Source organism: Heteronotia binoei, chromosome 21 (genome assembly GCF_032191835.1).
Source record: "Heteronotia binoei isolate CCM8104 ecotype False Entrance Well chromosome 21, APGP_CSIRO_Hbin_v1, whole genome shotgun sequence".
Taxonomy (NCBI): domain Eukaryota; kingdom Metazoa; phylum Chordata; class Lepidosauria; order Squamata; family Gekkonidae; genus Heteronotia; species Heteronotia binoei.
In genome coordinates this window covers 86,964,601-86,977,065 of record NC_083243.1, presented here as the reverse complement: position 1 = coordinate 86,977,065, position 12,465 = coordinate 86,964,601, and the positions used below count along the sequence as shown (strand labels likewise).

At 42.2% G+C, this 12,465-nt stretch overlaps 1 protein-coding gene across 1 annotated transcript in view; it reads right to left on the bottom strand.

Annotated features, from left to right (window-relative positions):
* Positions 1-694: 694 nt before the first annotated feature.
* Positions 695-12,465, bottom strand: part of SYNJ2BP (synaptojanin 2 binding protein) — a 41,958-nt gene continuing 30,187 nt past the window's right edge. The window contains exons 2-4 of the mRNA XM_060261686.1: positions 4,488-4,624; positions 4,111-4,206; positions 695-3,313 (exon numbers count right to left, since the gene is read on the bottom strand). Of these exons, the coding sequence (XP_060117669.1) occupies positions 3,173-3,313; positions 4,111-4,206; positions 4,488-4,624 (374 nt within the window). The 3' untranslated portion in view covers positions 695-3,172. The remainder of the gene's footprint in view (positions 3,314-4,110; positions 4,207-4,487; positions 4,625-12,465) is intronic.

Sequence of the window (12,465 nt, the reverse complement as noted above, 5' to 3'; positions counted from 1 at the left end):
TTGAATAAGAATCCACTAAAGCCCATAATTCAGTACAGAAACAGAAAGAACTGGTTTACACTAAGGGTAATGTTCTTCAATCCTTTGTTATCCTTTCCAGAATTTCCAAAAGATACAATTCAACTTTTTTGAGGCAAACAACCAAAAATGCAATCAACATTCTCCATTCAGACTGCAATGCAAGAGGCATCCTTATTGTTTTCAATCCCCTTCCCAAATCCTGGCTTGGCTCCTATGAATCAGTTTCATACGTGATAGTCACTTTCTTCTGCGAAAACTTCTATTTGTGCAAGAGCCCACTGACAAGCACTGATCTTGCACAAACAGAAAACAAGTTCCAAGCCACTGAACCAGCCTTCTTTCCTACCAGAAAAACATTACACTCCATTGCTGGAAACAAGTTCCAGGAATTAATGTACCTGTTCAAACAGGAGAATGGGGTGGGGAGAGGGAGAGAGAGAGAGAGAGAGAGGTGTGTGTGTGTGTGAGTGAGTGTGAGTGAGAGCCTGTCCCTGATCCCAGTGTCTGGGATGTGGAAACAAGCTTTAATGAGCAGTAGCATGCAACCTTCCAGTAATGAGATTATTCTGAGAATGATGGTTTTAAAAAATCTTTTAAAGAGATAGTAGGATTAGGAAACTAAAGAGGTATGACACCATAATTTAAAGACTCAGGACATATATTGCATATGTGATTTTTTTTTGGCATTATATTTTTTAATATACATATTTTTAATATACAAAAACATTTTTGCTCTGAGAAAACTGAAACTGATATGACCTCAGTGATTTCAAGTCACCAAACAATATGTGCAGTATAGGAAAGTAACCATCTTGAAAGTGAAGTTGTTGCAGCTTTCCTTGAAGTTCTGTCTCCTCCCAATCTTACAGATTTTCTCCTGCATAGTATTGTTGCCTGCTAGTAAGGCTCAAAGACTGTAACTACGTTTTTATAGGCCACAATTCAGGTTGTCCTGTCAAGAAATGTATAGCATAAAAACAGGACGTCCATCGCTTACACAAGATGCTTTGTACTTCGGTGGTTTAAGTAAAAGCCAGTTTGATAAATCTTGCAAATGTTTACTTGAAAGTAACCCCCACTGAGTTCCACTAGACTTCTTTAGTAGGTTAAGGTGTTTCAGACTGCAGCTATCAGTTCTGGGGCAAAGAGATGAACCACTCTCAGCAAATCTATAGAATGCTAAATCAGATGTTTAACTAAATCCCAAGGACCTTGAACAGAGTTCCACTCATAGAACCCATCTTTTGTGTTTCCCCTTTCCTTACCCTTTCCTTAGTTTAGAGGACCATCAGAGATACCATGGGTTGTGACAGGGGGTGGGAAAAATCAGTGTATTGGACCCAGAATAACTTGGCAATTTCCACAGATTCCCTATTCCTAGGGCAGTCTCCCCTTATGTCATGCCCCAGCATCCCTCATCTCCCAGAAGCAGCATTTAATCTGGATCCAATCTAGCTGGTGAGAGATTGGGATCCAACCCATGATCAGCTGCTTTAGGGCAAACCTGGTGGGGCACAAAATGCTTTCCTACTCCCCAGAAGGCATTAGAGGACATGCCTATACTGAAACTGATGCACATCCAGCCCAATAGAGTGGATGAACACCCAACAGTCTGCTCAAGCTGATTCCCCCGCTGAACTGCACTGCAAGACCCAACAGCAAGATCAGCCTATTCTGCCCAATCAGCTCCACAATGCCAGTACAGTAACTTGTAGCTCAATCCTCCCCACCACACACACTGCATCAAAAAGGTGGCACAGTCACTTCTACTACAGTTGCACAGTGAGTGTAGTGACAGGCAAGATTTCCCCCCTACAATTACAGCTCATTACCATATTCTTCCTGTAGAGTATATACTAGCCACAGGGGTATGCCTAGCAACCATACCATCCAACTCTTCAACATAGAAGTAGTAGACATGGATAGACCAACAATGTATTATCAACAATCTCATCCCAGGGGCTCTGAGAATAGCAAATCACTTGCTATCACTACATTGGGAAAAGGAATATTTTATCCCATTATTGCTTTTCACTACCTAAAAGCTGCACACCTAGTAGTCCAATGGGTTATTTTGCCTTTACATTCCACACTTTTCTGCCATTTATTTAGAAGTATGAATACTTCTAAACCTATCGGCACCAGAATAGTTATCAGCACTTGCTTAAAATTCTTCTATTGCATCTCTTAGGAACTCTTCCTGTACCCCAGTATTTTACATATTTACTTGGAAGCCAACTCCACTGATTTCCGCGCAACGTACTTCCATATAACAGTATGGATTTATGGTGCTGGTCCTCCACCAGTTGGCTTCTCTCATCCCCTTCTCCTTCCCCAACTATGCCAAACTACACCTTTCCCCCAATACCTCGACATTCACTGCTTATGTCAGTAGCCTAACAATAGTGGGAACATCATCAAGAAACCTACAGGATTAAGCCCAATGTTTTTCTCTAAGGCATATCATTAAAATGACCCCACCCCATCCCATTAAGGAAAAGAATCAGACATTCCCCATCACATATTCACTTATCACTACCAATCAGAGTATCCATGAGTTGTAAGATAACTTGAACGAAAGGGGATATTCTCAGATAAGGTTTAATTCACAAATGCCCAAAGACTTTTCCCACTTTAGATGCTAGGCCTGGGCTCTGAAGAAGCCTCTTTTGGCAAGCAAAAGCTATCTTCTGCATGCTCCAGGATGACTCACCCCCCACACCAAGCCCAGCTCCTCTTCCTGCACTAGAATTGATTTAGAAGTTTCTTCAAGATTCAGAAACAGCTTATCAGGCCACAAGTGGAAGGGCTAGTTTTGAATAGGAAGGCCTTTGTATCACAGCTCTTATTCTAAAATACCAATTATGTGAAAATTCATGGGGCACAGGACAAAGGAGAAGGGAACTAAATGATCAGATGCAAGATCAGTGAAATGGGGCATCCTTGTTCATAAACAATCTTCATACTTCCTATCCCTGTCACCCAATACATGACACTACAAACAGCAGCAATAACTTTACAGCAGGTGAAGATGTTCTCCTCTCCTCACTACCCAACGTCAGTCCAAAAATAAAAGTGTTGATTGGCTCTCTTTAAATTACTCCATAGATCTGTAGGTTTCTCTAGGTCTCCCTAAAGGTGAAGGCATCGGTCACACTCGCTGTCGGTATCTCAAGAAGGCCCACACTGCAGCCACTGCAATGGCCAGCCCAGGCACCAAAATCACAGCCAAAGGAATGCCTCCTGGCTCTCCGTCTCCTCGGTGGCTTGAGGGACCATTCTGAGGCAGCAGCTGTAATGGGAAGAAGAGTCATTGCCTTAGAAAAAGCTGGTAAGGCATGCAAACATGACCAAACACTTCATTGTACCTCTGGAAAACTGGAGGGTCTTGCTCCAACACATGCTAAAAATTAACCACAGACAGTATTCATTAACTCATGAAGAAATAAACACAGAGCAAATCCCACAAAAGTGAATGAGCTTAACTGTTATCTCTTCTCTTCCATTTGCACAATTTATTTATTTCATTCGCTTATTATGTTCTAGTTGCCATACACAACCCTGCTACATTTGAGATGAATGAAAGATTTCAATTTTCCTCCAATGAATTATCCATCACTCCAACAAATGATCCTTTTGCCCCTACTTACAAACTAGGTTAAAGGTTCCTTCCGCAGTGGCTACTTTTCTCATTAAGATCTTACCACCTTCATTCCTAACCTAACCAGAGCTTATATATACACATACTGAATTTGCTCACATTTCATCCTCATTCTTCATCCTTCCATTCAGTGATTCTCTTCAGCAAGCTACCTGAGGCAGGGATCTGTCTACCCTCCCCTTCTCATACTGGAGAGCATTGGGGCTCATACTGGAGAGCATTGCATTGTTGAAAGTATAATAAAATGTAACAGCTGCCTCCTGACACAGCAAACAAGAGGTAAGATAAATCCAGCGAGGGATACAATGTTCCCCATTCACTGGGTCTTGTACATCACAAAAACTCATCAGGAGATAATAGTAGCACCCATAATTCCAAACAATGGGTCAGGTCCTAAAGAGCAATCTGGAGGTACAGAGAATACAAACCCTGTGTTGGACCTTTAGTGATACACTATCCCCTGCTGTCCGGAAGAGATCCACAGCATCCTGGTGCAACATGTTTTTCAGGTCCTTGCCATTAACCTAGGAAAAGAAATTTTTTAAAAGAAACACTTTTCACACAAGGGGACAAACCAGGGTGGACAGAGGATGCTCACAGAAATAAAAGCAGTGCAGACAGTAAGGTTAATTTTATTTGATTGTTTTCATAAATCTAAAAGTACTTTACATTATATATGTATTTTAATTTTTTAAAGTAATTTATGTACTTTCCACAGCAGGCACTAAACTAGTTTTTCTAACCTCACTTAAAAAAAAAGCTTCAACCCTAAAACAATTTCTGTGGAAAACCTTAAAGCACTTACTGCTAAAATTTTGTCTCCTTCTTGTAGGCGTCCATCCAGGGCAGCAGCTCCATTTTCTTTAATCCGGCTAACATAGATGTCACTGTCATTGGACATGTGCTGCTGGTCTGTCCCTCCAACTATGTTAAAACCCAAGCCTAAGAATGAGAACAAAACAGACACTAATAAAAGTCAGCAGGACAAATAACAAATAAGGAACTCCAAATGGGGGCCATTCCTCTCCAGGTCAATCAATACCCCAAATTAAACCCATTGACAAGGCTATAATCTTATAAACATGACCAACCTTTAAAATTTTCATCACATACCCTGGTTGTACCACTCCATCTAGGAATCAAGGTGGGTGCCCACAGAAGATGGGACTTCAACAGTGGTGCTTCAGCTGTGGAATGTCCTCCAAACTGTCCCCAAGATTTTGGGCACCAATCCATAGCTTAAAATATTTATCTATATATTTGTGGGTTTTTTCATGGTACCTACTGCTAAGTGCCCTAAAAACTACTTTGGGCAAGTCTCTTATCAAGAATGTAAAACAGATTTTCAAAATTAAAGGATAATTTTCACAAGAGTCCATCTGTGGCTACCAGCCAAGATGACTGAAGGGAACCTCCACACTCAGAGGCCTCTGGGTGCTAGTGCCAGGAGGCACTGAGGAAGGCCTTGCCCCCTATGCCCTGGCAGCCTGCCAGAGTAACCGGCAGATCACTGTGTGAGACAGGATGCTGGACTAGATGGACTACTGGTCTGACCGGGCTGGGCTCTTATGTTGTGTTCTTAGACTGATGCAAGGCATATATGTCCTTACATGAAGCTCAATTATTGTATCACTTTAAACAGCAAGACATGCCTTAATTCTCTTTAAAAATGAAGCACTGCAATGCATTGGCAAAGGCACAGCATTTTATGGATGGAGAACCGATGTACAGATGATCAATGTACAATTTACAAAGCATCTGCTTCATTTAATTACTATTCCTTCACATCTGCCAATTTATGAGAGATACCCCACAGTTATCTGCACTCAGCATCAACCAACGTCTAGATTCTAAGCCAAAGAAACTCATATTACATACTATGTACAAAACTGTTGTCCAATTTGCCCATTACTGTTTATATACATGCACTATGAACCAGGATATTTAAAAGGAGGTGCAGCAGGAAGAAAACAAGATTATGAAAGGGCAAGAAGGCAGACACAGTAAAATATGGCTTGTGGACATATCTTTGACTGGACTAGCTTCAAACATATTCCCTAAAAGTGTATTTTTGACGAGCTGATGTGATGAGAGAAAATTCTGCACCAGGTATCAAATTCTATCTATCTGTAATTTGAAAAAAGCACAGGATATTTGATGTTCATGGCCTTTACCAAGTAAATCCATTCGGAATTGCAAACCAGCAAACCAAACACTCTGTTTGGTACAAAAATCCAAAAGACGTTTTTCAAAAAAATGGGCTCATAGTTCAAGGAATTTATATATATTTATTTTTTGAAAGATCTGAAATAAAACTCATGGGATAATGCAGGTATGTCTTATAAGCAGTAGAAAGTACCATCAAGTTACAGTCAACTTATGGTGACCCTACCCTGTACAGGTTTTCAAGGCAAGAGACATTCAGAGGTAGTTTGCTATTGCCTGCCTCTGCATCATGACCCTGGTATTTCTTGGTGGTCTCCCTTCCAATTACCAACCGGAGCCAATATTGCTTAGCTTCCAAGATCTGATGAGGTCAGGCTAGCCTGAATTGTCCAAGTCATGGTAAGTGGCAATTTAATAAAGTAAAGGAGAAAAAAAATCACGTGACTATAACAAACTATACATAACAACCAGCTAGGGAATAAGAACATAAGAGAAGCCATTTCGGATCAGGCCAATGGCCCATCCAGTCCAACACTCTGTGTCACATAATGGAAAAAAAAAACAAAGTGCCATCAGGAGGTCCACCAGTGGGGCCAGGACACCAGAAGCCCTCCCACTGTGCCCCCCCAAGCACCAAGAATTCCTAGCATCACTGCCCCAGACAGAGAGTTCCAACAATACGCTGTGGCTAATAGCCACTGATGGACCTCTGTTCCATATGCTTATCCAATCCCCTCTTGAAGCTGTCTATGCTTGTAGCTGCCACCACCTCCTGTGGCAGTGAACTCCAGGTGTTAATTACCCTTTGGGTGAAGAAGTACTTCCTTTTATCAGTTCTAACCTGACTGCTCAGCAATTTCACTGAATGTCCACGAGTTCTTGTATTGTGAGAAAGGAAGAAAAATATTTCTTTCTCTACCTTCTCTATCCCATGCATAATCTTGTAAACCTCTATCATGTCACCCCACAGTCGACGTTTCTCCAAGCTAAAGCGCCCCAAGCATTTTAACCTTCCTTCATAGGGAAAGTGTTCCAACCCTTTAATCATTCTAGTACCCTTTTCTGCACTTTTTCCAATGCTATAATATCTATTTTGAGGTGCAGTGACCAGAATTGTACACAGTATTCAAAATGAGGCTACACCATCAATTTATACAGGGGCATAATGATACCGGCTGATTTGTTTTCAGTTCCCTTCCTAATAATTCCCAGCATGGTGTTGGCCTTTTTTATTGCAATCACATACTGTCTTGACATTTTCAGTGAGTTATCTACCACAACCCCAAGATCTCTCTCTTGTTCAGTCTCCAACAGTTCACACCCCATCAACTTGTATTTATAGCTAGGAATTTTGGCCCCAATGTACATGACTTTGCACTTGGGCACATTGAACCTCATTTGCCACGTTGACACCCACTCGCCCAGCCTCAACAGATCCCTTTTAAGTGCCTCACAATCCTCTCTGGTTCTCACCACCCTGAACAATTTAGTGTCATCCGCAAACTTAGTCACTTCACTGCTTAGTCTGAACTCCAAATCATTAATGAACAAGTTAAAAAGCATCGGATTCAGTACTGAGCCCTGCAGCCCATTTATACTCTCTGTTTTCTATTAATTAGCCAATTTTTGATACATAAGAGGACTTATCCTTTTACCCCATGACTCTCAAGCTTACCAAGGAGCCTCTGATGAGGAACTTTATCAAAAGCTTTCTGGAAGTCAAGGTAAACAACATCTATCGGATCTCCTTTGTCCACATGTTTATTTACCCCCTCAAAGAAATGTAACAGGCTAGTGAGGCAAGATCTTCCCTTACAGAACCCATGCTGAGTCTTCCTCAATAACTTTTGTTCATCAATGTGCCTACTAAATGCTCTGGAAGAAAGAAATTGATGACAGGTTCTTCTGTTGCTCTGAAAAGATAATTAATAGAAAATACTATTTTGAAGTATGTAACAGCATATTAATTGTTTATCATAATTTAAACTAATAAAATTGCTACCCAAATTAAAAAGCCTTGAAAGGTTTTTTTTGTCTTACTAGGCATAACAAAACATAAAAATATAGAAAGGGAAAAATATAGTTATGGATGGGCACTTAGCAGGAAAGTCAAGTTTGCTGTTCACGAACCTGGCGGCCCCAAACCAAGCCCCTGAGGAAAGCCTGACTGAATTGAACCAGATCTGAGTCCCCCTGGTGACACATGCACATCACTTCTGGGCCATGTCACGCACTGCCCCCAGTGCATCTGTACCATCGAGAAGAGACACAAGTGTGTCAGCCCCCCCAGTGCACACATGCCACTTCCAAACAGCATTGGGCACCATCCCTGATGTGCCTGTGTTACTCGGAAGTGACAGGAGCACATCAAGTGACAAGCTTGCTTCACTTTTGGATGATGCAGGCGCACCAGGGGCAGTGCCCAATGCTGCTTAGAAGTGGCATGTGCACATGAGGTGGGGGGACACCTGAACAGAACCAAGCAGAAGCTTGGTTAGTGTTCAGGAAAGGCTCCTTCCAGGGTTTGTGAACTGGCCAAATTTCAGACCAAACTTGGGTTTGGGTCTGTGCCCATCCCTAGATATAGTGTTGGCTTCCAAGGCTTCCATAAACACTGTATGCTTGGGGAAACAATTTTTGCAGCCTTCCCTCTGCAGTCCCCCTTCACTTCTGAAATGCTGCTGAACAGTATGCCATGCAGCACAAGGGACTCTTAGGGAAAATGACTCCCCCCCCCCTCCACACACACACATCCATTAGCACAGCCCTTTGCTACATTCATGTTCCACATCCACAAGAGTGAGGGGAGGAGGAGATTTTGGCCTATTTTCCCAGTCTTGTTTTAGCCACTTGTGGCGCATGGCATATTGTTCTGGAAAGTCCCCTGAGCTTCATTAACTCTGTTGCAGAAACCTTAGCTACTGCCCACTGGCAACAAGTGTTCAAGAAGCTTTTTAAGAATCATGAAAAAAGAGAAAAATAAACTCTATGTAGGAATACAGAATTGTTATCAGAAAGGAAATATTTACCTCAGACAGGTAGAGATGCTAAAAGTTTCCAAGTAACAAAGAAGTAGAGACGATACCAGCTGTGCAACCAGGCAAGAGACCGAAAAAGAATACCACAGAATTTGTAAAGATCCAATTCTGGGGCAAAACTCCCACACTTTTTAAAGGGCTGTAATCATTAGGCACTGTTTCAATGATTTACACTGAGCTGCTCAAGTTTAAAGAAAAAAAAAACCCAGAAAATTAACTTTCTTCCCAGGAGCCTGTTTCAAGATGTTCAATCTAATACACTGGGATTTTGAGAGGTCTTCTGTTTCAATGATACTGAATGCCCACATCTCTCTTGGGCCTCATAAATAGGACCAAATACCTCCTAACTGCCCTTTTTTCCTCATGATCAATTAAATGGACTAGAAATATTCCTTTTGCAGCATGCCACCAGTGGTATTGTTCTTGCATTTTCTTCAGTCCTCTGAAGTGATGACTCTGACATGTAAATCAATTTATAGCCACACAGAAAGGTGGCTATAAATAGATCTTGGCTGAGTGCAGCTATTCCAGATCTGTCAGCGTATAGAGCAGTGTTTCCCAAAGTGGGCGATATTGCCCCCTGGGGGGCTCTGGAATGATCCAGGGGGGCAGTAGTAGCCTTGGGTGTAATTGGGGGGTGGTGAATAAAAATAACGGGGCAGTGAAAGCATAAAGGGAGAAGAGAAGAGGGTTGGAGGTATCAAAACATCAGGTTCTCGGATGGGTCCAGAAATCCAATTAAAGAAAAATTCCAGTTAACAAAAATAGAGTGTTCCTTTTTGTCTACTACTTCGTGTGTATTCACCCAATTAGACTAGTAATGAGGACCAGAACTCCTTCCAATTGAAATATAAGAAATTGCAGTTTATTTACAAGACAGAATAAAAATATAGAGGTGTATAGACAAACAAGAAGCACAGAAACAAAAAACCTTACTAGTCTTGCCTAGCCAATACTTGCTACAGCTAGCAGCTTCTCTAACAGCTTCACAGCAATACAGTTCAAGTAAGGACAACAGAAGCACTGAGGCAATTACACAAAGTTCTCTGAAGAGTTCCAACCTATAGCTTTCTCCTCACAAGGTTTTCTGCAGAGCATCAAGCTTCTTACAGTACTCTGGTTACCAGTTGGTTGCTTCTATTGATTTCAGCCAACTGCAATACCCCAGACACAGAGTGTCTGCTGCAGGGCCAGCGTGTGGGAGTAGGCAGGGTAGGTGACCACCTAGGGCACCACCCTGCAAGAGTGTGCTGCTGGGTGCCCCCTTACTCCCCCTTCCCATGTGGCACAATCATGCCAGCCAGCAGGCAAGCCAAGTGCCCTGGGCACGCTGCTGTTCTTTGCAGGACAAATGTTGCCTGCGCTTATCATTGTAACTTTTAGTCCACTTCTTAAAGTGGAAGTGCTACCTGTTCCACGTGCAGGGCTGAGGAGACAGGCACAAATTAGAAGTCTCAATGTGTGGATGAGACGATGGTGTAGGGAGGAAGGGTTTAAGTTTGTTAGCCACTGGGATGCTTTCTGGAACAAGCAGGAGCTGTACAAAAGAGACAGTCTCCACTTGTCCACAGATGGAACCAAGCTGCTGGCGCTTAAAATAAAAAAGGTGGCATAGCAGTTTTTAAACTAAATCTTGGGGGAAAGCCGACAGGAGATGAAATGTCTCTGGTTCAGGAGGACTCATCTCAAAGAGATGAAGGGTTAGCTGTTACTTTTCTACCGGGTAATGGATCAGAGTTGTCCACTGAGATAGTGACAAACAGTATGGAGTATCTGCCGAAGTCTCGAGGCAGCAGTAGGAAGGTTGCGGGCCTAACTTGCCTGGGAAATTATAGATGTTTGTATACAAATGCTAGAAGTGTTCGAAGTAAAATTGGTGAGTTGGAATGTTTAGTGTTGGGGGGAAAACATAGACATTGTAGGAATTTCAGAAACTTAGTGGAATGAGGAGAATCAGTGGGACACGGTGATTCCTGGATATAAGTTATATCGGAAGGGTTACAGGTGGGGTGGCTCTGTATGTCAGAGAGGGTATACAGCCCAGTAAGACTGAGGTCAAAGAATTAGATTCCCTTCTAGAAATGCTTGGGGTCATAAGAATAAAAGAGAAGCCATGGTGGATCAGGTCAATGGCCCATCCAGTCCAACACTCTGTGTCACACAGTGGCCGAAAAATGTATACACAAACACACACACGTGTGTGTGTGTGTGTGTATATATATATATATATATATATATATATATATATACACACACACACACATACATACACATATATATACACACTGTGGCTAACAACCACTGATGGACCTCTGCTGCATATTTTTATCTAACCCCCTCTTGAAGCTGGCTATGCTTGTAGCTGCTACCACCTCCTGTGGCAGGGAATTCCACATGATCATCACCCTTTGGTGATAAAAAGTATTATTATTATATTATATAAGAAGTACCTCCTTTTACCCATTCTAACCCAACTGCTCAGCAATTTCATCGAATGCCCACGAGTTCTTGTATTGTGAGAAAGGGAGAAAAGGACTTCTTTCTCTGCCCTCTCCATCCCATGCATAATCTTGTAAACCTCTATCATGTCACCCCGCAGTCGACGTTTCTCCAAGCTAAAGAGCCCCAAGCATTTTAACCTTTCTTCATAGGGAAAGTGTTCCAAACCTTTAATCATTCTAGTTGCCCTTTTCTGCACATTTTCCAATGTTATAATAGCCTTTTTGAGGTGCGGTGACCAGAATTGCACACAGTATTCGAAATGAGACCGCACCATCGATTTATACAGAGGCATTATGATACTGGCTGATTTGTTTTCAATTCCCTTCCTAATAATTCCCAGCATGGTGTTGGCCTTTTTTATTGCAATCGCACACTGTCTTGACATTTTCAGTGAGTTATCTACTACGACCCCAAAATCGCTCTCTTGGTCAGTATCTGCCAGTTCATAACCCATCAACTTGTATTTGTAGCTGGGATTCTGGGCCCCAATGTGCATTACTTTGCACTTGGCCACATTGAACCTCATCTGCCACATTGACGCCCACTCACCCAGCCTCAACAGATCCCTTTGGAGTGCCTCACAAACCTCTCTGGTTCTCACCACCCTGAACAATTTAGTGTCATCTGCAAACTTGGCCATTTCACTGCGTACTCTCAACTCCAAATAATTTATGAACAAATTAAAGAGCATGGGACCCAGTACCGAGCCCTGCGGTACCCCACTGCTTACCGTCCTCCACTGCGAAGACTGCCCATTTATACTCACTCTCTGCTTCCTATTAATTAGCCAGTTTTTGATCCACAAGAGGACCTGTCCTTTTACTCCATGACTCTTGAGCTTACTAGGGAGCCTTTAATGAGGAACTTTATCAAAAACTTTCTGGAAGTCAAAGTAAACAACATCTATTGGGTCTCCTTTGTCCACATGTTTGGCATTTTAAGCTGCGCCTTGCCAAAGGCTGAGCACATCTCACAGAGGTCTGAGAGGAGCAGAACAGAGCAGAGTAACTCTGATAGCTGAGACAGCTGGAGAAGTTGCTGAGAATTTCTGAGTTTTGAAAGACTTCATTCTGAGGT